Source organism: Coloeus monedula (genome assembly GCF_965178545.1).
Source record: "Coloeus monedula genome assembly, chromosome: 9".
NCBI lineage: Eukaryota > Metazoa > Chordata > Aves > Passeriformes > Corvidae > Coloeus > Coloeus monedula.
Window position 1 is genome coordinate 1,652,479 of NC_138789.1, and position 19,995 is coordinate 1,672,473.

The following is a 19,995-nucleotide window of genomic DNA, read 5'->3' on the forward strand; positions in this document are numbered from 1 at the left end:
TCCAGCTATCCTCCCCTCCCAGCAATGCTTTCTTACACAAAGGAGGGGAAGAGCTACAACCTCAGCTGTCTTTGACTCCTCCCTCTTGCACTGGAGCAGCTCTGATAACTTTTCAGTTGTTCAGCTGAATGTCTTCAAACCTCGCAAAACATCCAGAGCATTTCTGATTGTCTTAGTGTTGACTACTCTTGCATGAATACCAGCAGTCAGCCAGACTCTGCTTCTCCTCTGCTCCTTTCCTGTACAAATCGCTTCCCCAGGGCCATCCAAAATAGGGCTCATCTAGGAGGGAAGGAAATCAGTGTGCTTCAAAACCCAGCTGTCACCAGGTGAACAATTCCTTCGAATGATGAATGTAGCAGGTATCTCATCTACTCAGGAAGGTCCTAAACTTGATTTTGTTTTTCTTTGCCATCAAGAATGTGCTGCAAAAAATTCTTTTTTTTTTTGGTGCAATCAGTGAAAGTCCCTTCGAATCCTGTGGGTGAATGCTCCAAAGTTACTGTGGGTGCACCAGTCATATTCAAACTGGAGAAACGGGGATGTGTCAGGTTCAGGACAGAGGTGCTTCTGGTCTGTCTTTGCACTCAAGACCAATTTACTACTTCATTTTACATAATGCTTACCTCCTTGTGAATATGTGTCCAGCCTGTGCAATAACAGAGATTTATGGTGGAGTCAAGTCCTTCCCATGTCAAGGAACTGCCCTTCAGATTTCCCATAATGCTGTCTCTGCAGTCAAAAAAAAAAAAGGCAGGCAGATGAAGAAAAGTTTTTCATAGGTCTTAGCACAGAACTTCAGCCCTGGAGCTCGTTAGAGCAGTTCTGGAACTGCACCCTTTATTAATCTTAACATGAGTCCTGACATGCACCTACATCTGCCAATCAAATTTGTTAATTCATACGTAACACTAAAAGACGAGAAGATGCATAATTTTCACATCCCCAGAGCTTTTTTTCCATTGCCTTTAGAGGACCAAGGTTCTGAAGGTGTCTGCTGTCAGTTCTGTGGCTCCCCCTGGCTCGCTGAGGTGCGGTGTTACCTCCTGGCAGGACCGCAGCGCCCCGCGGGCATCTCCTCCCATCGCTCCTGACCTGCCGTGCTGTGCAGAGCAGAGGCTGCCACGTTCCAGCAGGTGACACGGTCTGTGGCTTTCCTCTGGGCTGCAGTAATGCTTGAGATTAGCAGCCACACAGAACAAAATGCTGTTGCTTGCCAGGCAGTAAACCCTAAACTCTTAATTTTTGTTATGTTCGTTCCTTTTTCTTCTTCAATCTTGTTTTAGCAAAGGCAGCTGGTTCCTTCTGCCTCTCCTGCTAAGAGGGGCTGGAGGTGCAAACCACTCATAGGAGAAGATTATTCATGTGTAGAAGAGTCATTTTAATAACTGCTTTCTTCAGAGCAGGATTACTCACTTGGGCTGGATCGTTGAAGATCCTGCTGCCTCTGCTTTGGGAGTTGCTGGCTCCTGCAGGCAGCAGAAATGGAAGGGATGAGTAAGACCAGTCTTTAAACCTTCTTGCCCTGCACAGAAACACCAATTGATTATGGTAAAGTAGAACACGCAGCCACAATGGATGGTGAGACCCTGTTTTTCATGCCTCAGTGATACAGCTGGTCATAGTAGTGTGTTTGGGGAAACAGGTGCTCTGCCAGGTCAGTGGTGATGTGGTTTTCTTTTGAGGTCCTGGTGACTCCATTCATACATGTCCTGGCAAAATGATTGGTTTAATGTGTACGTGGCTGTCACGAGTTACAAAGCTACAGATCTAAACAACTTCATGACTTCTTTAGGTGTTTAACACGTCGAGTATATTGACTGATTTACAGGCAACACGAAAGGAAGTGCGTTGTTTCTTTGGAGGATTAAAAACAAGTTACTTAGCTGTGTTCCTGGAGAAGCAGCGCTAGAGTGCCTTAACAAGCAAGTCACTGTTTGTTCTGTGACAGATTTGGTGCTAATTTTGCTGCTGTCTGCTCCTGTTTGCATCTCATGGTTGTGGATGAAAGCAGCAGAGCAGCGATTAGCTCAGACCCTGCTGAAAAAAACCCAACACCCAGGGGCTTCTGAAGAACAAGGGAGTGAGAGTAAATTACCCTCTGGCCTTTTTATTTTATTTAGCAGGTAAAACTGTTGTTTGAAACAGAGTTCATTTACAGTGGCACCCCAGCAGACTGCAGCAGCAGGATGAATTACCAGTCACTCACAGTGCAGGCAGGAATCATTCAAACCCTGCATCATCTGTACTCAGGAGTTCAGGTCTCCTGCACTGCACAGTAGATAGCTGCTGGTCCCTCTCCCTTGCTTCCAGAATCCTATTGGGCATCCTGGTCCCTGTTTCAGTACCCAAATAATATTTATATCTGCCTTCCCCCCCTCAGTGGGTTTTGATTTTAATGCTTAACCAGAAGCTGAGCAGTTTACTGGATTAGATTCTTAGCCACCAACTGAACAGAAATTGGAGTATATTTTTCATTTGAGGATATACTTTCTTTTCAGGAGCTTAGACTTGGAGGATCATTAGTGAGATAGTACCAGGAGTTTTAACTAACCCTCTAATGATTGTACCAGGGCGAACAAATCTATCTGTGTCAGTTAGCTCAGTGGTCCACCACAAGGCTACTCTTAGCTGCTCTGTGGATTTTCACAACGAAGGGGATTTTTCTCCCTTTGCCCCAAATCTGGGGGCTGTGCAAAGTCCTGAATTTCATGATGAAGCAGTGCACAGCCAGCTTGGGGCTGTGTTGAGCTGCCTTCCCACTCCCTTTGGAGCGGGGTGTGTTCTAGTCACTAAGTTTATTAAAAATGCATGTGTTAAGCGATGGGATAATTACAGCAAGTTTGGCTGGGGATGGATAGCAGCAGCGAGAGAAATTTAAAAACATCTTTCAGGAAAGATATCAGCTGTCTTGAGAGAAAACAGTTGGCAGCAGGCGGTTCAGCAGTGTGCACTACATCTACTGGCACGGGGCTGGCTGTGGGACACCCATCTGGGGGCAGTGCTTCTCCCTCAGCATGTCTGGGGCTCTCGCCAGCACCCCAGTGCTTACATGCTTTAGGTTATTGGCACCGTGTCATTCCTTTGGATTTCCCTGTAGATTTTGGATAGGATTTTGGCTGGGGAGGGTGCATCTGTGCTTGCTGGTCACGTGAGGAATGTGGTCTGGAGAGAAGATGCTCTCTCTCCTTCAGCTTTTGCCTGGAGGTTGCCTGACTGATGCAGCAGACCATTAATTTGCAGTCAACCAGGATATCTCCAAATGCGACTCCATCAATTGGCAGGAGGTAAATAGATGCTGCCTCTCTGCTTAAGGCAGGGCTGGAGCCCTCTCTGTTTATCTTCCCTCTCAAACTGGGTGCACCTGCTATTGCTCTCTAATCTCTCCTCCTCTTTGTTTTACTCATCTGCAGCCTCCTGTACTCGGAGCTGGAGGGGTTTTGAAATGGTGATTAGTTGGTTTCGTTAGGGTGCTGGAGACCTTTGTCCATAGGCTGCCAAAAGATGAAAATAACTATTATTTTTATTAGTCCACCTCACAGGGAGGCTGTGAGATTTAGTTCATGTTTGTAAATTGCTTTGGAGATTCAAAGCTCTGTACAAGCACTAAGGATTATTGCTTTCTAATTCTTCAAGGTAGTTTAACTTATGAAGACTTCTAGCCTTGAAAGCATCTCAGATATAGGAAGAGTTAAATCCCTTTGAAATTAGATATACTTCTAATGTTTAAGATAAAAATAACTTCTCTGCTGCTTCATCCAAAAAAGGGGGGCAATAAAAGTAATGGCAGGTTCTGATAGTGCATCTTTTTTTTTTTTTTTTTCCAGGAGTCCAACGTGCTTATTGCTGCTAACAGTCAGGGTACAATTAAGGTAAGTTATTTTACACATCTCGCCTCTAAACACTTGAATCTGTTGATAGTAAAGAGCAAGGTCAGAGACACTGAACAGCCAGGAGAAACCATTAGAGAAGGTCATCTTGGCTGTGGAGGTTTGTAATTTAAATGATGTATTTGCCTCTGGCACACAGTGGAGCGAGCAGGCAGTGCCCCAGCAGTGAAACCAGTTGCAGTGAGGTGTGGAAGAGTTGCTGGTGGCCATCCAGCACCCGCTGCTGCTCCTTGGGGTCCTGGCACCACAGAGAGCCTGGCACAAGCACCTCCCCAGGCCGGTGCTGGCTCCCACGGCAGCAGAGGCTGAGTGTTAACTCACCAGCGTTAACCTGAGCCCGGCCTCTGGCTGCTGCAGGTGCAGCAGGGCTGAGAGCTGAGCTGCTGGTGTGCAGGTGGCTGGAGCAGGGCAGGAATGAGTGGGGATGCTCCCTGTCTCTGCTGACTCTGGTGCTCAGACAGGCAGTAACCATGCAGCAGCTGCCAGCACGGGGCTTTGGGAAAGCATCAGCCTTCCCCGTGCACCGAGATGCCAGCGCAGTGCCGGGTTTTCAGCGCTTGAATTAAGTCTCCCAGAGTGTCTGTTCAATGCATTTCCATCCATGGAATGTCAAGTGATGATAGGGAAAGGACTGCCCTTCTTTATGTGTCCCTCAGCCAAGGCAGTACCACACTGAACCCAAATGCAGAACTTCATCCCACATTCGACACAGCAGCACTGCCCTCCACCCATGCTGTTAGGTTTGGTGGTTAATGCCCTAAGCCTGTAGCCCAGACCCCTGGCAGCGTTCTGGAGCTGCTGCTAAAGGGGTTTACCTGCTCTCTGCAGAGTCATACACTGCACTGTCACTGTCATGAGGCTGAGGTCCTGATTGTCCCTCACATCCCTGTGGCAGTTGCAGTTCTCTGGAGCCATACCAGAGCTGCTGGTCTGAACCACCCTGGAAAAAGCACCAAAAATGCAAGAATGGTGAGAGACCCAAGTGGTCTGTGTTTAACTGCATGTCAAGATTTTTTTCCCCTTTTCTTGGACTCAGGTGGCTGGGTTACTCCTGCTGTTGCAGCATGTGATGCTGTAGCCTCTCATTCATAGGGTATTTATCACATTCTGGAATTGGTTGGTGGTCACTTTGCTCACTTCCTCCTTAGTAAAATGGACAAAATGCACCGACACTTTTGATATTTTGAAGTGAATCCAGCAGCAAGAGCAATGATTAGAGAGGAGAGGTTTTGCTCATGCACTTTGCTTGTTAATGAGAGAAGGTAGACAGAGAGAAATGTGCAAACAGCCAGGGCTGTCAGAACTCTGGTGTCTCCATTTGCCTTTGGCAGCATGCAGCGGGAAGGTGGGATGCTCTGGGAGAGGCCTGGGTTTGCCCAAACCCACACCACTGTGGGGACAGATGCCATACTGGGCATTACCCATGAGCTACAGCTCTAGAACTTGTCCCAGTAAAGCCCAACCAGGCTAATGCAGACTGTGGCAGCCCCACAGGCACTCTTCTGCTGCCAGAGGCTGCTGTTCCATCCCAGCCTGGACAAGGGAAACAAGAGCACAGAGGGCTGGGATGACAAAAGCTCTGATCTCTGTTACAAGATTTCCAAGAGCTGTGTGATTGAGGGGAAATGAGGCATCTGTGGATGGTTTTGCTTCATGGCTAATTTATCATCACACAAGCAGACATCAAAATTGGGATGCTTGCCAAGTGCTTATCCCATTTGTGGGATATTATTGCATGCTGGTGAAGAAAGGGTAAGGGGTGGGGATGGAAGGGTCAGTCCTGTCTTGGTGATCTATTTGCTGACGTAGGAAATACCGAATGTCATAAATTCCTATTCTAAATGTCTTGTCTTCCTTACTAATCAGGTACTGGAGCTGGTATGAAGGGTTTTCTCTCAAGGCATGAGGTACTTGGTCCTGCTGATATGCTACAGTATTCATCTGGGAACCACAGTGGGACAAGAAACCAAAACCACCTTGATGTTCCTCCCCAAAACTATCATGTTTGGGTTTTTTTCCATTTATGGACTTTCTAGGACATTTTGAGATACTGGTAACACCAGTGAACTGTGCCATCAACATTAACTCCACAGACTTTGCTGGTGGTGGTGGTGGTATGGTTGTCTAATTTTTATGATAGGAAAACAAATTCTTTTAAATAAAAACAAAAAGGAATAATAAAATTTATTGAGCCACAAGCTGAAGCTGGAAGATTGTCTTGTTGCATAAGGGAACGGATTTACTTGTGAAGGGAGCTTACGGGAGCACACAGGGCTGTCCTCAGTTGCACATCTCCAGTTACGTTCATCTGGACTCTTCTTCATCCTCACTGGAAAAAGAAAGTCTCTAAGCCTTACCTGGACACGCAAGCAATTCACTCTGAAATCCCATCATGGTATGGTTCTGTTGTTCCTTTGATTTATTAATTATTTTTTAGATGCATTATATGTTGAGAAATGTCACCGAGGTTGACACCGTTGGAGACCGAAGTCCTCTAGTCATCAAGAAGAGAAGGACACCTTCCCCTTCCTCCTCTCCTTAGACCCCTTCCTTGCCCCAAAGGGGCAGTTCTGAAGGAGAGGATTAAGTTTCATGTGGGCCACCTGCCAGCAGCAAGATGCTGAGATGAGAGGGCCTACAGTTCCTGGGACCTGGACTGACCTTGCCAAGACATTGTGGGATCAAGATCTGCCTCCCACTGGCCTGGCTGTGTCTGGCTATCTCAGCTACAGGAGGAAGCTTCTAGATCCAGTTACCAAAGCCCTGCACCACTCAATCACCTGTGTGGTCTGGTTGTGTTTGCCCCTCTCTGCACACCGTGGAAGCCAAGCATTTTGAATGTTGTAATAAGAGAGGGGACACAGTTGGTTTGTAACGTGTTTTCAGAGCCATGATATAAGTAGCCTTATTTTTAATGGTCATGCATACACTTAATTGTACATATGGAGGGGGAATAAACCATGAAGCTGGGAGTCGTTGTTGCTTTCTTGGCAGGATAGCAGAGCAGATAAGAAGGTGCAGACGGTCGTCACGAGCAGCAGCCAAGCTAAACTGTCAGGATTGCTGCCAGAACTCGTTAAGCTTGCAAGTGGATTTGGTGGGCGTCACGTCTTTTCCCTGCCGTGAGTACCAAAGGTTCAGTGCAGACAGTGGTACCTGTGGGAGTGTTCTGGTTTGCACACACAATCTCTCTCCGTTCATTGCCTGCAGTCTGTGTCAGCAAAGCAAGGCCCTGCTGTGGTCATGGGCTACCCATGCAGGAACCCTAACAGGCCTTGTGTCCTGCAGGTGTTCAAAGCCTGATTCTGATCTTCCCAGGAGCATTGTGTGATCTTCTCACACCCTTTGCTCACAGAGCAGGGAGGAAGAGCAAGGATGCTCTTGATATGAATAAAGAAGCAGGGATGAAGGCTTATAGCAGAACTGGGGACAGCTCCTGTCCTGGTTCAGTGCTGGTGCACGTTTCTAGAGGGTCATCTACGCTCCTTCAAAGGTAGAAGGATGTGGGGCACACCACCAGTAGCTTCTGGACAGTCTAGTCCAGTGGGGAGAAAAGTGCTGCTGAGCTCCAAGGGAGGGGTGGTGGATGGCTCTCAGATGCTGCATGCTGGTTTTCTTCCATGATTTCTGGAGTGTCAGTGGGGGTGAGAGTGAGGAAAGAAGGAAAGGAGAGAGCACACCAGCTTGTGTCCTGCTCAGAGTGCTACCTGCAGGTCTCTGTTGTATGAGTGAGCCGAGTCACTGTGGCGGAAGAAAACAAAATTGGTTCCTTCTGCCTGATGGCAGCTGTCCGACACGTCACACTGAGCACTAGTTTGATTTCCATTTTGCTGCATTTTAAGAGCATTTGGTGTGGAGTGATGGTGCTGAGCATCCATCCCAGCCAGGCCCCTCCAAAGGCAGGGCTGATGTGCTGAGCCATTGCCATTGCTCCTCCTGCTTCCCCTGGTTTCAGGTGTGGGTTTTCCCCAGCCTCTGGCTCGTTTGTCAGTGCCTACTCATTTATTTTGCAAACTGCCATGGCTGCTGTTGTAGCCCAGCCTGGTGCCATGCAGCTGCTGTTGGCAGGTGACCTCATTCCTTCTCTCCCCCCACTTGAAGATCCTCTGTGTTTTAAATTGAAATTGCTCTGACAAAGCTGAGATCTTTAAACAGGAGAAAAAAAGCAGCTGTTTTGAATGCTGTAAGGTTTCTCCTTGAATTAAACAGGGAAAGCTGTTTAACATCGGCCGCCTTTATTTCTTCGGTTTTCATTCTATTTCAATCAAGATAAAATGCAAATTTGGTGTCTGGCCCTAATTAGAAACACAGCAGCTCATAAACACAAGTTGATGGCATTTTTTTGTCTTCGTCTCTTTGTCACAAGAGGTAATGCTCCTTATTTTAATCCCCTTAATTTTCTTTCCTTCAGGTAACTCTTCACAGTTGACATATTAAGTCACATATAATTACTGTAATTTTGTTTGTTTTTTTTAAACAGCGTGTGGTCAGTATTTTTTTTAATTAGACACCTCCTCAACAAATGGTTCCTGCCAGGTTTTCAGCCTTTTTAGAGTTGGGGGATGATTGACTTTGGAAGGGATGTACAGGGGTCTTTGGTCCAAGCCCCTGTCCTGAGCAGAGCTTACTCAAAGTTGGATGAGGTTGCTTCAGGGCCTGGAGATGTTCACAGTTCAACCAGGCAAGGATTGGAAATTCCTAAGTCCCTCTGGAAAACCTGTTCCAGCACTTAACCAATCTCCTTGTGAAAATTAATTGCAGATGGTGGGCACTTGGAGGCTTTAGTCTCACTTTCTTTTGAGAAAACCAGCTTACAAAGCCCTTGACTGGAAACTGCCCCAGAACGGTTTTGCCTCCAGCACTCGTGTCCTTGCGAGGTGGTGAGTCAGATTTTTCTTTGAGAAAGGGAATTTCAAACCTTTCTTGGCCAGCCAGCCTCTTCAATTAATTTTAAAGCATTTAACAGAAGAGTAGGAGGAACATGCCTTAGTGCTAAAAAGAAATTCAGTGCTGGAGGGAATTGAAAATGGTGGTCAATGGGAAATTTAAATTAGTATCAACATGTCAGGACTCTCCTGCAGTGAGTGCAGCCAGCTGCTAATGCCAGTGTTTGACCCGAGTGCAGTGCCTTGTTTGTTTAGGGTAATTTTGTTTAACTATGGAAGGTCATCATGACATCAGCAGATAATTGGGAAGGCAAATCTCACTCCTTTCCAGCTCAAAAGTGCTCTTTCCTTTCTCACTGCTTTTCTGGAAGCCAGAAACACCCAGCAAGGACCTGCCCAGCCCAGGGGTGAGTAGAGTGTTCACTGTTTGCTTTGAAGAACTCATCTCGTGTGTCAGCAGCACCCGGTGTCCTGGCGGGCATCCAGAGGAGGTGACTGCATCCTGCTCCTGCCAGCCTTCACCACTGCCTGCAAAGACTTTTCCTCGAGGCCAGCCTCATGGGATGCTCCTCACCTGATCTCAGAGAGGGATTTTCCTTCCTCTCAGCAGTGTCCTGCACTTGTTAATGGGTGGAGCATCTGTAGAGGTCAGGGAGTGTCACCTGCTTCAAATGCTGAGGATCTGAGAGGTTTGGCTAGTGGGAGGGTGTGCTTGAGACCATGAGAATCCACAAATTACAGCAGCACCAGTGGCATAAGGAGCAGAGCCCACATCTATCTCTTGGTGAAGCACCTGTAGCCCTAGTCCCCCCAGCCTTCTGCTAACCATCACCACATGGTTTGCTTTAATTTTGCTTTCAGAGGGAGCTGCAAATGCTTGAAGTGATGATCATCTCTTCCCTGTTCAGTTACAAGGCAGTACTGGGGTAGGTTAAGTCTTTACATTCTTCATAAGTTAATTTAAAAATGGTTAGTTGGGTTAAAGCAAGATGAATTCCCTGCTCTGTGTGTTAACCAGCCATTTGACCTGAGTAGGTCTCACCAAAAAACTCTTTCAAATCTCTCCATCTTAACTTCCACATCTTAAATCTGGCTCTGGCTGATGGCTGGCCATTGTAACTCAGCAGAGGTGGGACAAGAATTTGCCCCCCAACATCAAGCAGCAGGGAAAACTACTTAGGAGGGGGGAAAAAAGTGAGGGCTTTTTGACATCTCTTAGAAATAAATTGTGAGAAAGAAAACTTAAGTATGAACTTCCCTTGACCAGTGTGCAGGGGAAGGGAAGAAGGTGGTTCCACCTCTCCCAGGAGCGCAGCGTCTCGCGGGGCTCCCAGTATCACGAAGCTTTCAGGGCAAGGAGGGCTCCATATGCACATCACAGCCTCTAATCTGCCTGGAATAGAAAGTTTGCAGCGTGCCTGCTACCGTCAGTGGGCTGTGGTGGAAAATAGCTCATCAGGGAGTGAGGCAACAAAACCAATCTCCTCTGCTAGCTGCTTGCCTAAAACCTCTGATCCATGCAGAGAGAGACAGGTTTTATTCGTCTCCCAGTTCTGCCTTCCCTAGTGTCTCCCCAGTCTGTTCAGGGAGTTGCACTACCTCGATGCTCTTGTTTGACTCCCAGAATTTGGGGGTGGAGACTTGCATGAATAGCAGAGGAGTGTGAGCACCATGAGCATCTCTAACACCATCATCCTCCCTGAAATCCCCCCAGTGCCTCTGCCCATCTGAGAACTGGGGAGCACACGCTCTCATAAGATTCTTTCAGGCAGAAAGGAAATTATTGGGAAATAATTTTGGAGGTAAAGGCTGTCCTTAGGAGGCACGAGTAATAGCACGTGACAGCTGACACTGAGCCAGCAGCATGAGCCCAACAGGAGTCCCAAACCCACAAGCACTGATGTGCCCTTGCAGCCCCAGGAGATTCTAATTCATTAATTAGAAGTGTTCATTTCAAGATTACCTCATCATAACCCCCTCAGCATCGAGAGTCTCTCAGAGAGGGCCAACCACCACGCTGGGCCTGCAGGGAGCCACAGGAACACTTCTGGGCTCTGATGGACGGAGCCAGGGAGGTGTGAAGGCACTGGTCAGTCCTGTGTGTCCCCTTCTCCAGCCCCCACGGAGAGGACAGTGACCACTGGAGGGATGAACAGCTCGTGCTGCAGGCATGATCCCAGCACCTGTCCCTCCACTGTGAGATGTGCAGGGATGGGGAAGGAAAATGTTCAGCAACTCTGATTTTTGTCCTTAGGGGCCTTATTTCAACAACACGTTTGTCTTGATTACAGTGCTTAATCTGACTTGTCAAAATCTCCATAAAACCATTTAGGGTGTTTAAGAGGGAAAATACACTCCTTTTATCCCCTCAGATCTGAGCAGGAACTGGTCTGAAGCCACCAGCCCCACTGCTCCTGTCCCACTACCAGTGTCCTGGGTCAGAGACGTGCTCAGGGTGCTGCCTCCAGGGCTGAGCCCTCAACACCCCCAGCGTGGTGCCAGGGCTCAGCAACCCATTGAGAGTTGTTTTGTTTATTGCTTAATAGCTATGAAAACAATTACCAAGAGCCAGTGGCTCTTTCCTGGTCCTGTGGTGACCAGAAAACATCCTGAAGCTGGCATTGATCCGCAGAGAGCACAGCAACCCCTGGCTGAATGGGGCAGGGGATGCTGAGGGGAAGTAAAGTGGGGCTGACCCCTCACAGTCACCAGAACATCACGCTCGAGCTGGCACCAGACGGGGTGAAATGGGCCAAAGCCCAGCAGACCGTGATGGCACAGCCCCAGGGAGGGCTCTGAGTCCTGGGAGGGACGTGGGACAGCACTGCCCGGGGCTGTGGGCAAGGGAGGGAGGGAACCCCTGCTCCCCAGCTCTGCACTGAGGAGGAGGAGAGCTGATTTCCAGGTTCTTTAAATGGGATGGGAAATGGTGGGTTTACCTTGCTAGCGAAGGGCAGTGGGGCCAGGAAGAGTTTGGAGCACCATGTGTGTTTTGTGAGGTCTTTAGAAGCAGCTTCTGTCTGATGCTAGTGGAGAAGACATCCCTGTGTCCCAGCTCAGCCAGAGAGAAGAGGAGAGGATAGCATTGATTACAACCTGTCCCCCCCTCCTTTTCTCCTGTTCAGTTTTTTTCCCTGTAGGAGATTAATGGGAACTCTTTGTCTTCTAACATGACTGTACCTTATGAATTCTCTGTCTCATCCTCATCCTTTAAATTATCCACATAATAAAATATGTATTCAGTGATTCCAGGTCATAATTTGATCTGCTTAGGGAAGAAAAGGAATGATAGAGAAGGGTTGCCAGCATGCTCAGCTCTCCTCCATTTATCTTTATTTATCTTCTTTTTTTTTTTTCCTAACAACTTGTGTGCAGCCAAGTGATGGAAATCCCAGTACCTGTGTGCTGGTTGCTTGCAGGACAAGCATCCCCCTCATTCCCCCCAGCTCATCAGGACCCACTGAGCTGCTCTGGCTGCCGCCATCTCCTGGCAAAGGAGATGTTCGAGGTGGTGAACCATCCCTGTAACTCCTGCCTTGCCCTCACTGCTTTTGGGATCAGGTTTATCCGACTGTAAAATGGGCACAAATTTGCCTCCATGCCAACCCCACACGTGTGTTGGTTCCTGCAGGAAAGTGGGTCTGCAGGAGTAAAGCTGGAGGGGCACATGAAGCACTTGGGATGTGCCCAAACTGCTGGCAAAGGCAGAATGGCATGGCCTTATCCCAAGGCACAGACATGGGGTTAAGGTTCCTTCCTTTGTGCAGCTCCTGTACAGCTCTGGAGCTGCCAGAGTTTCATTTTAATACCAGATTTAAGGTCTGAACATGGGTTTTAATTATTTCACTACATTCCTGTGACATCTAAAAAGCCTTGTGCATGGCAATAGCAGCGCTAAAGGGCATTTTGCACTTTGAAAAACCCCAGGAATCTGTAATGTCCTGATGTCGCTGAGGTATGCTGCAATTCCCCACAGGGCTGGAAGGAGGAGGAAGAGGAGGAGGGAGAGGGAGTCCAGCACCCCGCAGCCAGTGAGGGGACATCTCCAGTCCAGTGTGCTCCAGGCATGGAGCACCCCCGAGGCTCTCATGTGGAGGAGTAGAGACAGTTTGGGGTGGGAGGGGGCTTGTCCTCTTCTGCACAGGGGCAAGGAGACTGTCCCTGAATGAGTGACTGTGCCGAGAGCATTCAGTAAATCCTTGCACTTAGCCATGGACTGGCGTCTCTTGTGCACCAGTTTTCCCCGTGGCTCTTTCCATAGCTGTTTGTCTGTCTGGGGGCCCGCAGAGCCTCTTCTGATGGGATGCAAAGCCTCGGGTTTCAATGGCATAGGCTGGGGAGGGCATCAGCGCTGCTTCTTGGAAGGCAGGAATCTGGGGGAAAGCTTCCGAAAGGAGGCTTCAGGGAGCTTCAGCATCACTTGTTCTGAGCCCCCAGAGGCTGCCTGCCTCTTGCCTGTGCTGTTAAGGGCTGTTTGTTCCTGCCGGTGTGTGGCACTGCCCATGGCTGAGAAAGCAAAGGCTCCTCGCAGCGATGATGCTTTAACGATGATGAAGTGTTGCCGCAGGCATTGCTTACCCTGGACAGGTAAAGAGGGGCAAAAGCCAGATTGGCGCTGCCCACCCAGGGAAGGAGCACAGCTCCGGGCATTTCTGAGCAGCCGAGGCCTTGCTGTTGCACATCCTGCTAGGAGCAGCGGGACAGAGGGGGAAGGAAAGAGTGAAGACAATGTCCCAAAGCACCCGGTGTGATTTAGAAAGCTGGGAGCTGTTGTGCTTCGCCAGGGTACAAGTGTCTGGGCTTGGATAAACCTTTCTGCTGGGTTGGCCCTGGCAGCAGGGGGAGACTTCCAGCTTGCTTTGCTTGGCAGAACCTCAGGATGCCAAAGGGGTTGTGCTGTGTTTTGTCAAGGGAGGAGATGCTCTATCCAACAGCTGCTCTCGGTCCCTGCCTGCCCAAATTCCCTGCTTGCCCGCAGCCTGTCCTCTGGGCAGGCTGCAGTCTCCATCGTGGTGAGCCAGGAAAGCCACTGGTTGCTTTCCAAGTTTTCTGCATGTTTTGAGGCTGGGGGTGACAGCCCCGTGGCAGAACCCCCTGCCATCAGGGCAACATGCTGCCCCACAGCCCTGCCAGCCTGGCTACAGCTCCTGCTGGGCTCTGGGCTCCAAAAGAGACCCTCAGAGGAGCGAGCCCCTGCAGGGTGGCACCTCTGTCCCCTCTCTCCCTGTGGCTGGGCATCTCAAACATAATGGAGAGGCATTTGGGAATGTATCTGAGCACAGACTGGCAACAAAGCAGCTGTTAAATGCAGGGAGACACCACTGATGCTAGGGAAGAGCAGAGAAATCACTGCCAGTAGCTCCCTGAAACCCAAGGATGGGGCACAGCTTTGCACCCGCTTACCCCCACAGCAGTGACCAGCCTCCCTGATTCCCCATGGGTGACTGAATCCTCCTGGGCATGCTCAAGGAGGAGCTGGAGATAGAGAAGGGTGGACAAAACCAACACTTAATGCCAGGAGCTGCCATGTCCTGTGCCTCTCACAAGGAGCAATGTGTCTCCATGCTCTCAGCATCAAAGCTGCATCTGTCCTAAACATGCGAAATCAAAGAATCCATTTGGTTTCTTGTATGCTCCTGGTGATCCCTAAGCACAGGTTTATTGGATGTTTTCTGAAAAGTCTCCTCTCCTAATGGGAATTATGTATACAGGCATGCTGGCTGAACACGCCTGCTGAAGGAGTTGTGCTTCCCATCAGTGCTGGTCTATAATATTGATATTTATTAGTCACATATAAAACGTTAGGCACTGTTTGGTCATCACAAGACCAACTTCCCCCAGCTTCACAGCAAAGGTGTTTGCTTCTCCCAGGTCAAAGATGGAGGCAGCCTCACGGGCAGCACAGGTTGGAGCTGCCAGCACATCACCCACCTGAGCTTGCTTGAATTTCCCACCGCTGGAGCATCTCAAGGTCTTTCTCCTCTCCTTTGCAAACACAAGCTGCACTAAAGGAGTTCTTTGCAGAGCACTGGGGAGTGGCATTCCCAGCCCATCACCCGGAGGATTGAAGCCCTGGGGAGTGGCATTCCCAGCCCATCACCCGCAGGATTGAAGCCCTGGGGAGTGGCATTCCCAGCCCATCACCCGCAGGATTGAAGCCCTGGTGCTATGGACTAATAAAGCACCGGAGCTGCCTTGCCATAAAGCTCACATCTGTTTTGTGGGATGGCTTTTTGGCTCTGTTGCCATTCTCCGCACCCCTGCCAGTGCTCACATTCAGTGAACCATTGCATGGTAGCAGATAATCTGGAGGCTTTGATTGGAGGGTTTATTGCTCTCGTGATTATAGTCAAACCTTTTTAATACCACCTTTGGTTTACACAGTGCTGCTCCCTCTTTATCCCTCTTTACACAGTCCTGTGTATTCTGCGAGTCCCTGCTGTCAGCCCCCCATGGCCCCTTATTCTGAGCATCCCCCCAGGGCCCTGAGCACCCCATCCACGACTTCAAGTATTTCCCCAGAGCCCTGAGGATCTTCCCTAGATCACCAAACTTCCACCCTAGAACGTCAAGAACCCACCCAGAGCCCTAAGAACTTCCCCCCGCCGTGGCCCAAATAACCCCGCCCCATGGTGCTAAGCATCTACCCTGGGTCCCCAAATATCCGCCCCAGCCTCAAGAATCCTTCCTTAGTCTTGAGCATTCCCCCCGTGGGGTTCAAAGGGGCTGCAGTGCCTGGGATGCTCCCCTGCCCAGAACGAGCCCTGCGGGCTGGAGACCTCTCCAGGACTATTCAGCCTCCCTGGGTCTCTGTGTGGGGAAGGCAGTGCCTGTCCTTGTCTATAATTGAAATAGATGGAATCGGGACGGATCAACATCTAATTCCTCGCCCGGGTGAGTGGAGACATATGTTTAATTTTCTGGTAATTCAGGCTGGGAGCCGGGTTGGTTCCTGTGCGCGCACGGAGGGATCGCCGCCGCCGAGAGGCGGCTCCGCTCCGCACACGCAGCTCTGCACAAGAGCAGCTTCTCCCTGGGGCTGCAGTCCCCAGCCTCCCCGAGAGGAGAAGGAATAAAAGCCTTCTCCCCAGCTTTTTCTGCAGAATTCCCATGGCCACGCACCCCCAGGGAAACAGCAAGGATGCTCAAAGCCCAGGGAAGTGGGTGGGCACTGGCTACAGATCTCTTTCCACCCAGATTTTTTTTTTTTTTTGAGGGATGTGGTGGGAGAGGAGCAGCAGGAGGGGAGGGATGGGAACAGCAGAGGCTCACTGCTGGGCATCCCCCCAAGACTGCACAGGGAAGATATCTTGGGGCTTTCAGGCCAGTCCAGAAGGTCTCCTTCACTGGAGAGTGCTTTCCCTAATACTGAAGTGATGGAAACCCCTGGAGTATCCTCGAGGCTCAGTTCCCACTGGCATCAGCAAGGCAGGCTTGTGAAACACGAGGGTGCTGTGTGGGTGACTGGCCCAGAGTCCCAAAATGAGCATGAGCAAAACAGAAAAGGCATTTGAAATGATCTCCCAAATCATTTTTCTAAATTAAGGTCTCTAGTTCTCCCCAGCATGGCCCCCAGGGACCCCTTCAGACCATCCATGCCTCATGCAAACCATATGCTCTTCCCTCCAGACACCATCCCTTGGAAAAATTCTTGTGTTGGCTACAAAACAAGCACGTTTCCCATTTTGGGGTGTACTTTGCTCTGAAGTACATTTAAGAGCAAGGAATTTTGTCTGTCTCTCCTCAGCATCCTTAAGGTTTTGTTAAGGACCCTCAAGGAGGGGTGACAGCTTTGGGCTCTGCTTGACCCTGCTTTTCCCTTGCACCATCACTGCACAGGAATTAAAGCACGTGGTTTTCACAGCCAGGCATCCTGCTCCGAAGGACTGGGGTGAGAAACTGCTCCTTCGTGCATGGCCACACCCAAAACACATGAGTTTTGGGGATACTGCCCTTGGCTTTGACTTGCAGGCTCGTTGTCATGGCTGGAAGGTGAAGGAGGCCAGTGACTCCTCTCCTCCAGCTGGAGAAAGCCAGGAGGGCCTGATCACGTATTTCAATCTTGCTTACGTATGGCTTCTTGAGTTTTCTCCCATCAGCGTGGTCCAAGGAACGTGATTTTTGCCATGCTGGTGCATCTGTAAAGCCAAAGCTGAAATATCTCATTTCCAACTAAGGCTTTTGCGTGATAGTTGCCTCTCACCTCACTGGTGGCACTCAGGATATATAGGTCAGCCAGGTTTAGTTATCTCTGCTGTCTGGGACCGCTGAAAAATCCCTGCTGGCTTCCTTAGAGTGGTGGGTTTCACTCTGTGTAGGATGTCTGTGTGTGTAGCTGAAGGTACAGGACTCCCTGCACACCTAAGAGGGTACTTACCTACAGAGCTGAACAGCTCATCATTATTAATGGCTTTTGCATCTCTTACTGAGCTTCCATTTTATGGAGGTAGGAGGTAGATTAGGTAATTTACCCAAAGCAATGTGGGGAAATTGGGACATGAAATCATATCTCAGGAGTCACGGATACATTTAGGACCACCTTGTTCCTGTGACTGAAAAAGGTCTGTTTGAACATGCCAGGACAGAAGTCTCACACCTGAAGGAGTAAGTAGCTCGCCAGGAAACCTGTCAAAGTTTTATGCAGAATTAGGTGGAGTTGCTCTTCTCAACTTTGGTTCACCAGCTCAGCTGGGAAAAAATACTTTCTGCTGTCAACAATGCTACTCACTGTTGAGCAAAAAGCTTTTGGAGGCTCATTACTTTGAACATTCAGGTAGGTTATAGTGTTAAAAGGAATTAGAGTGCTCCAAATATGGTGAAATACAGCCTCTCCAGCATCTCTCCTGCATTATTTTGGTTGATGGTAATTATATATATCAACGGTATTTGGGTGATTTGTCACTAATTCAGAAATGGCTTCAATGGCTCTCAACCTGCAAGGAGAGAATTCCCTTGAAAATCTCTCTCGGCTGTGTTTGAGGAAGTGACCACTGGGAACAGAGGCTCATTCCATATGTTTTTGGTGAGGTTGCTCTCTGGCTCTCGAGGAGCAGTGGGGAGTGCTGAATTTGGATCTTTTTAACCAAGTTCAGTAAGGATGGGTGTAAAAACACCTGCTGCCAGCTTGGCCATTTACCCTTCCACTCCCGCAAGGTCTGACAGCTGCTCGGGGGCAACATATAATGCCAACATGGCTCTTTCACCATCCTGCTTAGAAGGAGAGCTGCATGTGACCCTCAGCAGGAAGGTCCTCAGCCTTCCTGGTGAGGCTGTGGCTGCTGCTTCCTCCTCCCCAGGCAGCTCTGTTCTCTGTCCTGTCATTACAACCGATACCCCAACCTCCCAGCTGAGTAAGAACCTCCCCTCCCCAAATGTTAATTAACCTTCGGGGGGCCAAGGGGTTGGAGGGGGTTGTCAGAACCCTGAGTTGTGGGTACTGCCCACACTTCTTGTGTGGTATTATAGAATTCCAGAATGGTTTGGGTTGCAAGGGACTTTAAAGGCCGCCTCATTCCACCCCCCACTGTCCCAGGTTGCTCCAAGCTCCATCCAACCTGGCCTTGAACACTTCCAGGGATGGGGCAGCCACAGCTTCTCTGGGCACCCTCTGCCAGGGCCTCAGCACCCTCACAGGGAAGAGTGTTTTCCTAATATCCCAGTATCTAACCCTGCCCTCTGGCAGTGGGAAGCCATTCCCCCATCTCCTGTCACTCTGTACCCTTGTCCGAAGTCCTCTCTCCTGGAGCTCCTTTAGTCACTGGAAGGGGCTCTAAGGTCTCCCTGGAGCCTTCTCTTCTCCGGGCCGACCAACGCCAGCTCTGTCAGCCTTCCCTCACAGCAGAGGAATTCCAGCCCTCTGACCATTTCGGTGCCCACGCTGGTTTGCATCCAGAGCCCAGGAAAGCTGAGGTCAAACTCAGTTGGCTCTCACTTTTTTTTTTTTTTTGCATCCCATTCTCCCCCCTTTTCCTGCCTCGCCTTTCTCCCTCCCCTTCTTTTCCCGTGGCCTCGCCGCTCCGGGAGCCGCTGCCAGCGCGGCGGGGGCGCGGGGGGGCCGCGGGGCAGCCGGGGGCGGTGGGAGGCGATGCGGCGGTGCCGCCCGGGTTTGCGGGTGGGATTTTCCTGCCGCCTCTGCCCACTAGGCGGCTGCGTGCGGGAGCGCCCGGAGCGGGGAGCGGAGAGCAGGGGAGAGCGAGGGAAAAAAAACCGGGGGGGGGGGGGTGGGGGGGGAGAGAGACGAAGCTGCTGAAATTTAAGGAGGGGACGGAGCGGCAGCGAGGCAGTCCCAGGGTCGCTCCTCTCGGCCGCAGCAGCCAGAGGGGCTGCCGGTGCCAGGCAGGGCGCCAGGCCGAGCCCGGGCACCCGCGGAGCGGGGCCGCCCCACGCGCTTCCCGGCGGCGGCAGGAGGAGCCGGCCCGGCCCGGTGAGTGTCCTCAGCACCGCGGACAGCTCCGCGCTGCGCGCTCCCCACTCCGCGCTTCGTGCTCCGGCTCCGCGGCACCGCGTTCCGCAGTCTGGGCTCCGCGCTCCGCGATGCCGAGCTCCGTGTTACAGATCCGCGCTCCGTGTTACAGATCCGCGCTCCGTGTAGCGGCTCCGCGCCGCTCTGCCCCGCGCTCCGCGGGCGGCAGCTCTTGGCGCTCCGCATCCCCGCGCATCCCAGCCTCGCAGCAGCCGCGCCCCGGCCCCGGCTGCCTGTGCTCTTTGCTCTGCGTGTGTCCCCCCTTTCCAGCCCCGCGGCCGGGCAGGAGGCGCGGAGTTGAGCGCGGAGGGCAGTGGCGGTGGGCAGCGACCCGCGGTTCCCCCGCCGCGCCGCGGTGTCTTCCCGGCCCGGCCGCGGGCGGCTGTGCGAGGCAAGCGGGCGGGGGGAGGTGTTGGTTATTTTTTTAGGGGTGGTAAAGGCTGCCTGCACTTTCTGCAAGTTCCTTTTGTGGCTGGAATGAGATTAAAGAAATTTGGCTCTCGGCACCTGCGCCATACGGAGACAGTTCGTGGAGGGAGGAGGCTCCTTGCTGCATCCTTGCAGGCAGCGCTGGGGGGCTCATTCGCACCCTCTCCCCGTCAAAACAGGCTCCATCTCTCCTTCTCAGTCCGCTCCCTCCCTTCTGCCCACGACTCCCACTCCCCGCAGGGCCGCGGGGGCAGCAGCATCCCCAACTCCGGGAGCTGCGAACAAGCCTGAGCAGCCTTTCCCTCCCTCCCTCCCTCCCGCACCGGCT

At 50.9% G+C, this 19,995-nt stretch overlaps 1 protein-coding gene across 2 annotated transcripts in view; it reads left to right on the forward strand.

The window, feature by feature from the left end:
* COP1 (COP1 E3 ubiquitin ligase) overlaps window positions 1-6,838 on the forward strand; it is a 124,391-nt gene extending 117,553 nt beyond the window's left edge. For both annotated transcript variants that reach the window (XM_082287480.1, XM_082287481.1), the window contains exons 19-20: window positions 3,828-3,872; window positions 5,757-6,838. In XM_082287480.1, coding sequence (XP_082143606.1) covers window positions 3,828-3,872; window positions 5,757-5,774 — 63 coding nt within the window. In that variant the 3' untranslated portion in view covers window positions 5,775-6,838. The remainder of the gene's footprint in view (window positions 1-3,827; window positions 3,873-5,756) is intronic.
* The last annotated feature ends 13,157 nt before the right edge of the window (window positions 6,839-19,995 follow it).